At 36.6% G+C, this 14158-nt stretch overlaps 1 protein-coding gene across 1 annotated transcript; it reads left to right on the top strand.

Annotated features, from left to right (window-relative positions):
• The first annotated feature begins 1221 nt into the window (after nt 1–1221).
• Nucleotides 1222–13580, top strand: ccdc62 (coiled-coil domain containing 62). The gene is made up of 13 exons (XM_062435210.1): nt 1222–1597; nt 1721–1761; nt 2777–2920; nt 4240–4432; nt 5183–5349; nt 5559–5660; nt 7414–7585; nt 8091–8192; nt 9244–9332; nt 9893–9993; nt 11416–11575; nt 11957–12166; nt 13310–13580. Exons 1-13 carry the CDS (start codon nt 1507–1509, stop codon nt 13382–13384), a joined length of 1647 nt encoding a protein of 548 aa, XP_062291194.1. The 5' UTR covers nt 1222–1506; the 3' UTR covers nt 13385–13580.
• Nucleotides 13581–14158: the final 578 nt, after the last annotated feature.

The raw sequence follows: 14158 nt of genomic DNA, 5'->3' as shown, positions 1-14158 counted from the left end.
TACTGGATGAAGCGAAGCATTGAAGGCGGTCACAGTGCAGGTAGCGTTGAGCAGCGCCCCCTGTCGGTCTGGAGAACAACTGCATTACACATTATGCAGTGGTTTGTTGGGTGGGGGGATGTTCTGAGCGGGACAAGAACAGACTCAACAGACTGATAAAAAGAGCTAGCTCAGTCTGTGGCTTCCCCCTGGACTCCATAGAGGCGGTGGGCGAGAGAGGAGGGTTTTGGCCAAACTGTCCTCCATCATGGACAACACCTCCCACCCTCTGCATCAGACTGTGAGGGCCTTAAGCAGCTCCTTCAGCAACAGACTCATACACCCAAGTGTAAGAAGGAGTGCTTCCGCAGGTCCTTCATTCCCACTGCAGTCAGACTGTACAATGCTGCACTATATACTATTTAATTTTATTGTTGTTGTATATATATGTTTTAAAAAACATTTTTCCCTATCTTTTTGAGCTGCTGTAGCGATGAATTTTCCCCACTGTGGGATCAATAAAAAAGTTTTATCTTTGTCTTTTTTATCTTTATCTTTATTAAAAGTTCAGTGTGTCAAATTGTCCAAGTTGGGGGGGTTGTCGGGAGAAGCTGCTGTTGAAAGAAGCTTTTTTATTTTCTCACAAACACCTGAAACATATAGAAATTATACATATTATAGTAGTAGTCATCAGTAGTCCCCCCCACCCCACCCCACCCCAATATTGTATTGAAATATTATTGTTTTTCGTATTTATTTATTGTTCTTTATTCTTTTTTATTGATGCCCTTCTATTTTTTACTGTCAAATTTCCCCATTGTGGGACTAATAAAGAAATATCTTATATTACAGCAGAGTGTGACATAGCTTTATTTAGTCAGTACCTATTCTCCTTTAAATCCAGAAGGTGGCGGAATGCACATTTAACTCCTCACCCAAATAAACCGAGAGAAGAAGAAGAAGAAGAACTCCACTAGGCTGTGAAATTCAAGGATAAGACAAACATGTATTGAACTCAAAAATGAATTAGGAACAACTCGGAGCTAATTTAGACATAAACAAACTTTAATAACTCTCAATTAAATCACACGTTCTCCATTTGATGTTATTTTAATGCGTGAGTTGCGTTAAAGTGCGTGGACCCTCGTTGCGGCTGTTGGCGTGACGTCACCGTCCTCTCCTTGTCTAACTGCTTCAGTTATTTTTTTAAATAAAGTCGGCGAAAAAATAGTCAGTGAAAAAAACAACTTAAAAAGGTAAATAATTCAATTTTAAAGACATAAGTTGTATATTTAGAAAAAGGGAAATATTGTATAAACCTATATATCTTAAACCTTTAACTACTTTGTTTAGGTCGTTTATTTAAGTGTTACGTGTACTTTTAGTTACTTTTAAGAGATGGTAAGCTAACAACAACAACAACAACAACAACAACAAATGAAGGCTTCATAACACAAGAGGAGAAAAAACACACAAATGAATTGGAGTTAAGAGGTAATATTACTACATATATATAATATAGCTGTTATGATGCGATGGACGAAGGGAGAAGATTACCCCCCCTCAGATGGAAGAGGTTTTGGAAGAGCCCCAACTTGTGTCCCTCCCTGGTCTGCTGGTAAACTTTCACACATTCACCATCATTTTCCTCACCAACAATAAACCCATCATGGTCAACTTGTTTGGCATGAATGAGGCAAAGTTTCAACCATCTAACATCCACTTTAACTTGTTGTTTCAGATACTTCAGCTGAGGTCTGGCACAGCACCCCAGTTAAAAAGGTAAGTTAGGGACTTTAACATCAGCTCTGCCAACTACACTAAAAATCACTGGGTTAACATTTTACCCAGTTTGTATGCAGTATATTTATAAACACTCCTTTATTCAAATCCCTAAGTATCCTTCCTATCTTTTTTAATTCGTTGTTTTGTTTTTCAATCTATTCACAACTTACTTCCAGCATGTTTTCCAAATTTATCTAACTTCAACTTCCAATCCAAAATTGATTTTCAATGTGCTTCTCTCTCTTATCCTTACTCTCTCTCCTCTCTACCTCAACCAGTCGAGGCAGATGTTCGCCCACTTTGAGCCTGGTTCTGCCTGAGGTTTCTTCCTGTTAAAAGGGAGTTTTTTCTTGCCACTGTCGCCAAGCGCTTGCTCATGTGGGAATGTTGGGTCTCTTTAAAATGAACTTAAAGAGTACGGTTTAGACCTGCTCTATGTGTAAAGTGCCTTGAGATGACTTTTGTTGTGATTTGGCGCTATATAAATAAAGATTGATTGATTGATACAAGGTCAGCCAATCATCTCCATCCGACCTTTACCAGGACAACTTACCATTTACCAGATCACATTAGAAATTCCACCAGTCTAAAATCATCTAAGATCAATTAAGTAATGCAACTGCATAACGGCTCTCATTATCATATTCTATGTGTTGATAAATTGTCACCTTTCTTACACACTTGTAACACTGTAGTTTTATTTGTTGCATATTTTTACTGTTTTTGTTTTTGTACAGCTTTTGTCTGTATTGCTTTATTCTTAAGTTTTTAGGTTGTATGTCTCACTATAGGAGAGCCACCTGACAAGCCCTGATGGGTTTTATTGGCTCCTGCACATTTCTCTTTTGTTAGTTATTGTTTTACTTTTTTAATCTCAACAAAATCTGCATGTATTATTTTTGTTGTATTATGTATTTTCTTTTCTTTTTTATGTGCAACTAAACCAAACTAAACATAGTCTGAATTCATGCCACATATCACAGCATGATGTGTATGTAATTCCTCTTTTAAGGAAAATGGAGGCTCCCCGCTTCTTCCGAGTCCAGCTTCTCTCCTAACCAGCTTTAAGATGGACAACTCAGCAAAGCAGTGGTCCAGAAATACCCCTCCCGTCCCCGCAGACCCTCCATGTCCTCCCATCTGTCGGGACAATGAGGTGAGATTAAGATTGGATTAGTGATGATTAGATTAACTTAATTATGGATTCCAGGATACACACTAAGTAATCCAAGGCACAGTCCAAACATGACTTACATTGTACATAATAATACGCAGAATTACCACACAGCAGCGTCCGGCAGTGCTCAGGATCTTTTTTTAAAGATTCATTGTGAGAGAAGACACGATTCAGCCCAGAAATATACACAATACTATACTTTACACTGCAGCATTAACTGTAGTACTCCTGTGAGCAATAGGAGCTTTATGTGCAAGACATAGACACCAGTGATTTGGCCTACAGCAACATACTGCTGCCATAGTGACTCAGTTTCTCATGTTTAATGAAGAAAACAACTTGTTATATTATGCAAGTTACTTCATGTGCTTCTCTGGGGTTCAAAAAGAGCTCATGAGGAAATTATTCATTATGATGTTATTGTTATTATTATTAGTCAAAACTACAACTGGACCACATGTTATGAATAATGACAGACAGGCAGAAACTGGGTGAAAAAGAGGAGCTTTTATCATAATATCCATGATGAGATGCAGTCACTACGTTTCTCTCACTGTTAATAAACTAAAAAAAAATGTAATCTAATCTTTATTGGCTCTGTGGATTAAATATAAATCTATGAAACCTTTAAGTATAAACTTGATGTTAATTCTTACATCTACTGTAAAATAATTCACATCATTTACTGAATTACTTTGCATTGACCAAGCAGTCAAAAATATCATTTAGAGCCTCTATGTTTCCAGTTAAGGGTGTAACTCATTATTTTTTTCATTATCAATTAGTCTGCTGATTACTTTCTCAAATAATTGATGCATTGTTTGGTTTGTAAAACATCAGAAAATCTCAGATCTTATCCTATCTTAGATTTTATTAGTTGATTATCAAGAAACACCAAAGAACAACAGCAAATATTCACATTGTTAGTGCTTTAACTGGAACGTTTTCGGGGATTTCAAAAATGACTTTCTTTTGATCAGCTAATTGATTAATTGACTAATACTTTCAGCTCTACTGCTGGACTCATCAATTGTCATCATTGTGGGTATATGTGATGTGTGTAGTTTTGTATTTTATGCTTTGTATTGTTTGTTTTTGTGCTGTTATATGTTTAATTGTGAACTGCTGAATGAACTGCAGATGCAAATTATCTATAAACTAACTCCACAGTACATCAAATAGTAATGTTTACGTTTAACACTGTATACAGCAAATACATAATATAGATAATAAATAAGGCTGTATCATGGATTCATTGTCATTTCATGTCCCTCTTTGTGCTTTTTTCTCACACAAAGTTTCCTGTGAGTGATGTGAGCGGCTCCACCGTCCAGAGGCAGCGGAGGGAGCTGCAGCTGCTGATGGCCGAGCTGAAGGACCGAGACCGAGAGCTGAACGTAATGGCCGCCTCTCATCACAAACACCTTCACGCCTGGGAGCAAGACCGCCAGAAGGTGCTCGCCGTGGAGCAGAGGTGTGCACGTTTACATGGTGAGGCGACAGAGGCCACAGGGAGATCCTTAGGGCTGCAGCTAACGATTCATTTTCATTATCGATTCATCTGATTACTATTTTCTTGATTGATTGATTGATTGATTGATTGATCTATTTGTCCATAAAATATCAAAAATAGTGAAAAAGTGATTATTTCTCAGAGACTTCATACCAAATGTCTTCTTTTATCCGACTAACAGTCCAAAACCTTTAATAAAACCAGCTGATTTTTGCCATTTTTTTGTTAGAAAATGACTAAAACAAATCATTCAATTATCCAAATAAATTCCAATTAATATTCTGTAGATCAATTAATTGATAATCAACCAATTATTGCAGCTGTAGTAACAGATATTGACTTCCTTGCTTTTGCATCAAAACAGCAATTTATGCTACTTAATAAATAGTAAATGAATGTTTATTTTACATATGATTGTCTGTATTAAGATTGCAGCCAATATAGATATATTGTACAATTATTCTCCTTATTGATTAATCTGTTGCTGATTAGTTTCTCGATGAATCATTTTGTTTATAAACTGCATCTTTATATTCCTGTTTTATATCCAAATAACAGTTTAAAAACACAAACATTTTCAATTTACTGTTATATGTGACAAAAAAAGCAGCAAAGCTGTGAACTGCTAATATTTGACATTTTTCTTGAGCAAAATCTGTTCATACATCAGCTCCACACTAACTCAGCCCCATCAGCTCATGTCAGTGATGTTTCTGCTGTTTGCACAGATGAGCTGCAGAAGCGTAACGAGGTGATCAGAGTCCTCACTAAACGAGCGTGTGTAGTGGAGACAAAGGAGAAGGAGGCGCAGGAGGAGCTCAGCTCAGCCCGACAGCAGCTCTGTGAGGTGGAGCAGAAACATCAAAACGCCAGCCAAAAATGTCAAGACTTTGAGGTAAAACTGGGACATGACATACACATTTATATTATTATATTATCTATAAAAAACAAACTTGTGGAAATACTGTATAACAGCAGTATCATTTATAGTACTGACACTTCAATTTCAACTGTTTTTCAACACAACACAGTTGATCCAAAGTAAATGATTGATTGATTAATTGATTGATTGATTGATTTGAAATGTCTTTTGGTGTCTTTCAGGACAAGAACCAGAGTCTGAACTCCACCGTCATGTCTCTGTCCTCTCAGGTCGGCTCTCTGCAGGTCAGAGAGGAAGAGCTGAGCTCCATGCTCAAACTCAAGGTACACCTGTACACCTGTTATTTATTATAACTTCCATAAATATATGATTGTCTTGTATCTTTGTGAGTAGCTGAGAGGATTAGCATTCAGTTACATCCACACTGAAGACAGCCATGCATAACATAAAATACATCTGTAACTATCCACAGGGGGGAAAAACTGAAATAATTACTAAAATACCCCAAAATTGTACTAACAAAAAAAAATGTATATATATAATAAATAATAATAAAAATACTCAATGTGCAGAAAAATTACCCTGCGATATCTAAAATATCTAAAACATATAAAAACACCAGTATACAACAGTTTTTATCTGTTTATGGTTTTGTGACATCTGGCTTAGATTTTTGGATTTAGACTCTTTATTTGCACACTTTTAAAACAACAGATAATATGAATAAAACAGATGTGCCAGGAGAGGCCAAGAAGCCAAATGACAGACCTAAAATAGACTTAAAGGTCAAAGACAGCTTAAAAAACATAAACTGCCACAGGCCCTCATGATCCAGTTTTATAACCGCATCTATGACTTCCTGGTTTGGGTCAACTAACAAGCTGAACCGGTCCAGACTCCAGCGAGTGATTAGGACGGCGGAGCTGGTGGTTATCTATAACAGCAGGGTCACTAGACGGGCAAATAAGATTTTAAAGGGACCCATTAAGACCAGCAGGACCAGACACACAAACAGTTTTTATCATAGAGCTGTGTCCCTTCTTAATCGCACTGAACATTTGAATGGATTGCCCTTATCTCATATACTGTAAGTTATTTTGCAGTAATTTGTCAGTATTTTTCTCACCACAGAAATGGACTTTGGCCATTTCTTCTCATACCAATGTTTCACTTTCTTTCAATTGGGACAACTCATACTTTAAGTGAAGTTGCACCTCCCCTTTCTAACAAGCCATCATATGTGTTTCTATGACAATCCATGGCAAAGCAGTTACAAACTAAATGAAAACATTCAGCATAGATATCATTTTTTTCATATCCGCCTATTTTAGGAGTGTGTTCCAAGGCCTCTATCTCCCACATACTTCATGATATTCACACCCTACTTTTTGTAGTAGGTACAGCAACATCCTGACTACATACATGTCAATTCTTAAAGCTCTCAGAGCTTGTGTTATTAATCTACATCAGTTTATGTGTGTTAACCCCCATACGGACAAGCTGTATTTTAGCTCTTTTTTAGTTTTGAGGTATATAACAATATCTATCAATTTCACCAATTTTGCAGGAAAATATTTTTGTCCAAGAACCCATATATGGGAGACCTTAGAGATGAGGAAAAACAATGTTGCATTTAGTTCTAAATTGTCAAAATTTTGGGGGCATTGTCACTAGCCTACTAACTGCACTATTATATTGCAACTGCACTTTTTTCTACTGTAGCAATATGTATTTATTGTATCTACTGTATGTCATCGTTGTATTTTTAACTTGTCTGGTCTTTTTCTGTCTTAGCCTTTTTACTTCTTCGTTATGGTATGCAACTACCAAAGCACTACATTTGACAGGAGAGGTCAAGAAGCCAAATGACAGACCTAAAATAGACCTAGGAAGAAAAAGAAAAACAAAGGGGAATTGATGATTCAGCAAAGTGCCAAAAAAACAAATAAATACATATGTGAAATAATTAATTAAACATGAATTAAATATGAGGACAGTTTCTTAATGATATTTACCTGTCTTGTGTTACATCTCTGACTGCTGGTTGGTTAATGAGATTATTTTTTCTCCCTCCAGGACAAAGACGTGACTGAAGCCTCCAGTCACGTATTCGACCTCACAGAGCGCCTTCGACAGGTGGAGACGTCGCTAACGGAGAGTCGCTCGCGGGAAAACAAGCTGCAGAGAGACTTGGAGGAAAATAAACGTCGTTACAGAGAAACGAAGCACGAGATCACAAACCTGAAAGGTGCACGAGAGAAACGAGAAGAGGACAAAGTGTTTAAGTCAAATAAATATTCTTAAAACTGTTTAACTGAATCAGGCTTAAGCTGCCCTGATGATTAGTTTAGCAATTATTTTGATAGTTGATTAATGATAAATTATTAATCGTCATTCCTCGAGTTAAAATAGTGATTAATGCCAAATATTCTCTTAGTCCAGCTTCTCATTTTCTTTATTAAGTGACAGACAATAGTAAAAAAGAAAAATCCCATTAGAATTTATGAGAACCAGAAGCAATGCCTTTAATTAAATGTCTTGTTGAGTCTCAGATAATCAGTTTATTATCACACATGACAAAGAAAAGCTGCAAAACTGAGAAATTCGAGGTAGAGGATGGAATTCTTGCCTGAAAAAGTTTGGAAACGATCAACCAATTAACAAAATATTTAATGATTACTAATTTACTCATGGAGTGAATAATTAGATCTCCAGCTGTCTGACTCTCGTGTTTCATGCTGTGTTGTTTGTAGAGGAGCTGCAGCAGCAGGTGACACAGAGCAGCACTCAGAGAGAAGAAATCATCCGACTCAAACAGGAGCTGCAGCTGCTGCGTAGAGACATCGTCCTGTCAGGTACGTTCACATTTATCCTGCAGCTGTCAGGACGTCGCAGATCTGTTAGGAAATATTATTATAGGATTTGATTTATTCATTTTGGTTATTTATCTGTCAAGAATTTTTATTAACTGCATGTTTGTTTTTATAATGTTATGGTTTATTTATTGCAGCTATTATATCAATCCTTATCCTTTCTTTTTATCTGTTTACTAATCTTCTCTTCATATTTTAAAGTATTTATAATTATTTTGTAACCTTTATGTTTCATGTAGTGTAACTCGAACAGGACACTCCTGTTTATACATAAATATATTTTTATATTTCATACTTTCCTTTTTAAATTAGTTATATTAGTAATGTGCACTGGAAAAGTCTGCATGTCACAATTTAGTGATGGCAAACGTAACATATATCATATTTCTCCAGATAAAAACAAGTTTAGGAGCTATTTATTAGTATACATAAATTACATAAACACCATAGAATACATAACATTACATAAAATTATTCTTAAAATACATAAAATATGTGAGGTATAGAAATACAAGTGCAAAACAGTTCAAAAAACAGCGTATTGATCATTTGCAAGTGTTTAAAATATTAATTGCACTTGGGATACAATTATGAGTTAATCTGTTGATTCTTTTTCCACTTTATTGATTATGTAGTCAATAAAATGTTATAAAATATTGTAAAATGCCCATTCAAATAGAGAAAAGATCATTTAAACAGAGAAAAGTAAAATATTCTCACGTACAGTATGAGAAGCTGGAAACAGAAAATGTGGCTTTATATTCTTGCTGAAAGAGTCAAATGATAACTTGAAGTCGTCCAGCACTAAACTATCATCATTTATAGGTGCAATAAAATAGTTTTCAGCGCTTTATATTTCTGCTCATCTGATTCAGAAGCAGCAAATTTGGAGATAAAGTCAGTTTTTCTTGAGGATTAAGGGTGCTCAGTGTATCTCTGCAGTCTACTTCTCTTTATTTTTAGTTTCAGCCTGACATCGTGTCGTTCCTGCTAAGATAAATGCAGCATTTGATCTTTTTTTTTGTGTCACCAGGGGAGGGAGACAGCTGGAGAGACGAGCTGCTGGAGCTGGCTCACTCCAAACAGGAGCGCACCATGTCCGAGCTCCGCTGCCTGCGACAGGTACAGAGTCTGATATAATATATATGTAAAACCTCACAGGGGGAAAGAAAACATTCATATCCAATAAAGATGTCCCCTTGTATGAATGAGCAGGTATAATAATTATAAACTATATATAACAGATCAGCTCTTCAGTCGTTCCACATTCCTGCTGCTCACACTGTTGTTGACGTCAGAGGTGATTTTCTGGTTTGGCTGCATGTTTTAGCAGCGTGTTCATGCTGTTTCTTCACCATGACTGTGAGGATCTGGGTCCAAAACTTAATTATAAAACCATAAGTGACAAGAAAATGTGTTTAAGTCACATTTTTTATTTAAATTTCAGTGATTTAAAGTGGTGGATAGTTTGTGTTTGTCCATCTGAAATGTAAATAACATTCAAGTCTCTTCTTAAAACATATTTGTACAGAGAGGCTTTTACCTTTCCTGCCCTCCAGTTACAGCCTGCAATCATTTATTTATTTTCGTCTTCATATACTGTGTGTGTGTGTGTGTGTGTGTGTGTGTGTGTGTGTGTGTGTGTGTGTGTGTGTGTGTGTGTGTGTGTGTGTGTTTTCCAGGTGTGTGAGAATCAGAGGAACGACCTGCAGCTCCTGCAGCTGAATCTGGAAAGTGCTCGAGAAACATTGAGAGAGAGGAACAGTCAGGGTTTAATCAGCAGGTAAAATACTGAGCCAGTTAAATATGTATAAAACAGTTTCTTACATTATTTTAGTCATATTTTGAGTCTGTAGATAAGTTTCTTTGTTGGGAATCACTGAACACTGCAGGGATAACAGCCAGATGTCAGAGGTTAAACTAAATGAAGCTGTAGATGCTCTGATAACAACACAGAAACACGACAAATACTCGTTCCCTCGGGCTGCACAGATGACCAGAGAAAATCACACAGTGTCTACACGATCAGCTCTCCCAGACGTTCACAGTCTTAATTAAAGTCAGCAGACGTGTTGTAACAGGAAGACAACAACCGCAGGAGTAATCAGGAAGCTGCAGGATCCAGAAATGAGATCATGTCAGTGCCAGTGTGTCTACATTTAAAGCTTCTCCATAAATCACCAGAAAACAGTCAGGAAACAGGAGATAGAAACTGACAGATTCAGCTGAGGTCAAGTTGTATTGTTTAATTAACACATATTCAAATTAGGAGAACATTAGGGTTAAAAAAGGCAACTTTTCACAGCAGGAAACAGTCAATAAACTGAATTCCTGATGTGTGATTCAGTCATTTTTGATGCAGTCACAATATATACTTACTTTTTACTGTGATATTGATAAAATATTCAGATGGGATTGTCTGAGAATAGCTGTTATTTATTCTTTGGAGATCTTTGTGGTGAAGGAACATGTCGCCCAGTGCAGCGGTGTGGCTAATTTACACATTTTTAATAGTTTTTATACAACAGCAGAGGTCTACAGCACAGAGGAATAAGATATATCAGGCTGCAGATACACACACAACACTTGTTAGTAGATCAGTTGATTGTTGGTTTGGCTCCAATCATGAGATTTGTTGACAATAAGACAGAAAAAAGGAATAATAATGATAAATAATAAGCTTTATTTATTGAGCACTTTTCTAAATCCGAGTTACAAAGTGCTTCACAAGGCAGCAAACATACACAAATCATAAAATAATTGTTGTTGTTTAAGGAGTAAAAACCATTTCAGTGTAAGAAAAAAAGCAAGAATAGACAAAGCATATTTAAAAAGGAGATAAAAAGTAATTAAAGGAGAATTAAAACTCAATTAAAATCAGGAAAGGCTCTCAGATTAAAGTGCTTTTAAGGAAGCGACTCTGAGCTTTGACTGCAGACAATCACAGCCTCCTTTAACATCTCCTCATCTCCTTTCCTTCACCCTGAATGACAAATAAAAGAAAGGGGAGAAGACGGCATCAATTATAAGTGTCATAAACTACCACAAAAAACAATATAGACTATATCTTAATGATGGCATGAATATTTATATACAATAAAAGACATTATTTCCAGATTATAAGGCATCTTTCATATTTCCCTTCACTCCTTTCACTGAAGAACAAAATATACAAGTGATTTGTTGTCCTTTGTTTGTGTCTCAGCCAGGATGAGTTGAGATGCGTCTGTGTGGATAATCGATCGCCTTCATCGATCAGAGCGAAGAACTCCAGCACAGTACCAGCAGATAGTTCTCCTCTACCAGCAGCCGTTCTGCAAAGCGCCGTAAACCTGGACCTGGACCTGTCGGCACACCTGAAGGAAGTAAGACAGAAACTCTGTTAATAAGAAGTGATTATTTTCTATGTACATCAAGATTAAGTAGGTAAAAGTGTTGGATTGGTCCATATTTTAAAGGAATAATTTGCTTTCTCCCCAAGAGTTCAGAGATGAGATAATTTCCACTCTCATGTATGTTTGTTTGTAACAGCCAGCAGCTGTTAAAATCAACCACCAGCACCTCTAAAGTTCACTAATTTGGTACAAAAACTAAAGTATAAAAACAACAAATTGTGACTTAATTGGGGTTATGTGTCCGGCCATTTCGCTGGTTTTCTTCTAATCTAACTTTAAGTATATCCCCCTCCCCAAAAAAGAAAGTGTAATTATCCCTTTAAACGACAGATTTCTTTCCTTCTCTTACAGACCGAGGATCGTCTGTCCAGCTGTTCTCTGCAGCAGCTGTTAGAGGAGTCCAGGCAGCTTTTCACCAACTCAGAGCACAACGCCCTGAGACTCCACAGCTCTGTGTACAACTGTGGGACCAACGATCACTTTCTCTGCTCCCATCGATGCCCGACTTCCCCCCACCAGCACCAACACCAACACCAGCACCTGAGCCCTCCAACACACAAGGTGGAGCATCGTTATACTGAAGCTGCCTTATTTTTCAGACCTTATTTTAATTGATAGTTTTTAACTTTACTATAATCTTTTCTGTTTTACTTTTATCCATTCATCTTTTTACTATCTTCTATTTACTTACCTGTTGTTGATGTTGTTGTTGTTTCTCCACACCGCTGTTAATAAGGATTCCTCCTTAATGGTCTTTTGAGGTAAAATAAAGAATAATATATATTAATAATGATAATAATAATCATGTTCAGCCTATGTTTTTGGGGCTTTTATTAGATGGGCAGTGAAAAGTCAGACAGACCCACTGCTACCACTATTATTATAAGTCATATTTTTATTATTATTATCATTATTAGTATTGTTGTTATTATCACTGTCTGTCAAGGCAGATAGTCATCCATCTAGAGCCTGGTTTTGTTCAAAGTTTCTTCCCGTTAAAGGGAAGTTTGTCCTTGTGCATCTCTCGTGTGGGAATGTTGGGTCTCTTTAAATTAAATTTAAAAGTACAGTCTAGACCTGCTTTATGTGAAAAGTGCACTGATATAACTTCTGTTTTGTTTTTTCTTGTTTGTTTTTTAAATTGAAGTCAGCAAAGACACAATACAAATAACCTTTTCAACATAGTTATCATTCCCTCTAGAAATTAAATTACATCAATGTGGTCTGCTCTAACTTCCATACAATCACATTGAGTCATCACAAGTTATTATATTATATCCTCACCCACCAAAGTATATACACACATTCACTTTATACATAAAACTCATAAAACCCTCAAATACGGAGAATCACAGTTACTCACATATGCTGACAAAAGCAGACACACACACAGACAGATACACACACAAAGACAGAGCTAAATAAGACGACAAACACAATAATTCCTTTGATTTTATACATTTCTTGTTGAAAATGTTTCTCTTGATATTACCTTTGTTGTGATTTGACTTGTAAAGCATGTACAGTAACCATTCAGCTCTCCATGTTGAGCCTTTTTTTAACCTCTTCTTCTTCTTCTGCTCTGTCTCTCTTTGTATTCATAGATGGGGTGTGGCATTTAGGGTGTAAAATGTGCAGTTCAACAGCTCCTTATTTTAGTTTGGGTGTGTTATTGTTGTTGTGTTTTTTCCCCCCTCCTAATAGACCGGTGAAACTCCACCCAACGCCTGCCTGAGACGCAGCTCTATCCTGCCGTGTGGACGACCCGACGCTGACTGAAGCACTGATTTTATTTTATTTTTGGTGGAAACTTCAATATTTTAAGTGCACTGTGCTAAATTTTACCTATTTTTGACTGGAGTCAGCTTCAAACACAAGTATTAATACATGAAATACACCTGGAAGCTGAAGGTTGAACTCAGGAAAATGATGAAGTGATAAAAATGCATAAAATGTCTTTAACTTTTTATTTTTATTTTTAATAACCTGGATGTCATTTTTTATCTGGTACTAATAGATTAACCTGTGTATTTTCTACATATATTCATATACATACAGTGTTATTTTTTTAAGTCCTGTTAAAGGGTTTTAAAGGCTGAATTGTGTGCAGTAGGTGAGATGTGAAACCAGTCCTACAGGGCTGTTGAGTGCTCCGTCCCTCTTATTGTCTTTCCAGTTTCACTGCCTTCAGATTCACCAGGTGACTCAGAAGAGAAGCAAATGTCTATAGCTGTTAATAGTTTAAACAATGTCTAACTTGTCTCACTGATTTTTTTGGTTGGATAAAATATTTATATTCAAAGTACACATTAGTGGTGTTTTATTGACAATCGCAGCTTTTAATGCGCATTTTTACGCAATCGGGAAGAATTTGGAGCGATTTTACGCACAAAAGAACGACTTTTTTAACTGTTTAGATCAGATTCATGTCAAAAGTCTGATGTGTTAATTGTGGAGAAAAGCGACTGTAAGGAGATATATTTTGGGGATGTGTCTGGCGCACCTTCAGTGGATTTAAGGAGCCGCAGGTGAGCAGTTGATACCTGGATCCGG

The sequence above is a fragment of the Scomber scombrus genome, chromosome 15, assembly GCF_963691925.1.
Source record: "Scomber scombrus chromosome 15, fScoSco1.1, whole genome shotgun sequence".
NCBI lineage: Eukaryota > Metazoa > Chordata > Actinopteri > Scombriformes > Scombridae > Scomber > Scomber scombrus.
Note: the sequence above shows the minus strand (reverse complement) of the source record. Positions and strands in the feature narration are given on the sequence as shown.

Excerpts from the sequence above, each read along its gene's own strand:
- ccdc62 (XM_062435210.1), top strand. The coding sequence starts at position 1,507 with ATGATGCGATGGACGAAGGGAGAAGATTACCCCCCCTCAGATGGAAGA. Across the intron at positions 1,598-1,720 it reads TGTCCCTCCCTGGTCTGCTG|ATACTTCAGCTGAGGTCTGG; the intron begins GTAAACTTTCAC and ends TTGTTGTTTCAG. Across the intron at positions 7,586-8,090 it reads CGAGATCACAAACCTGAAAG|AGGAGCTGCAGCAGCAGGTG; the intron begins GTGCACGAGAGA and ends TGTTGTTTGTAG.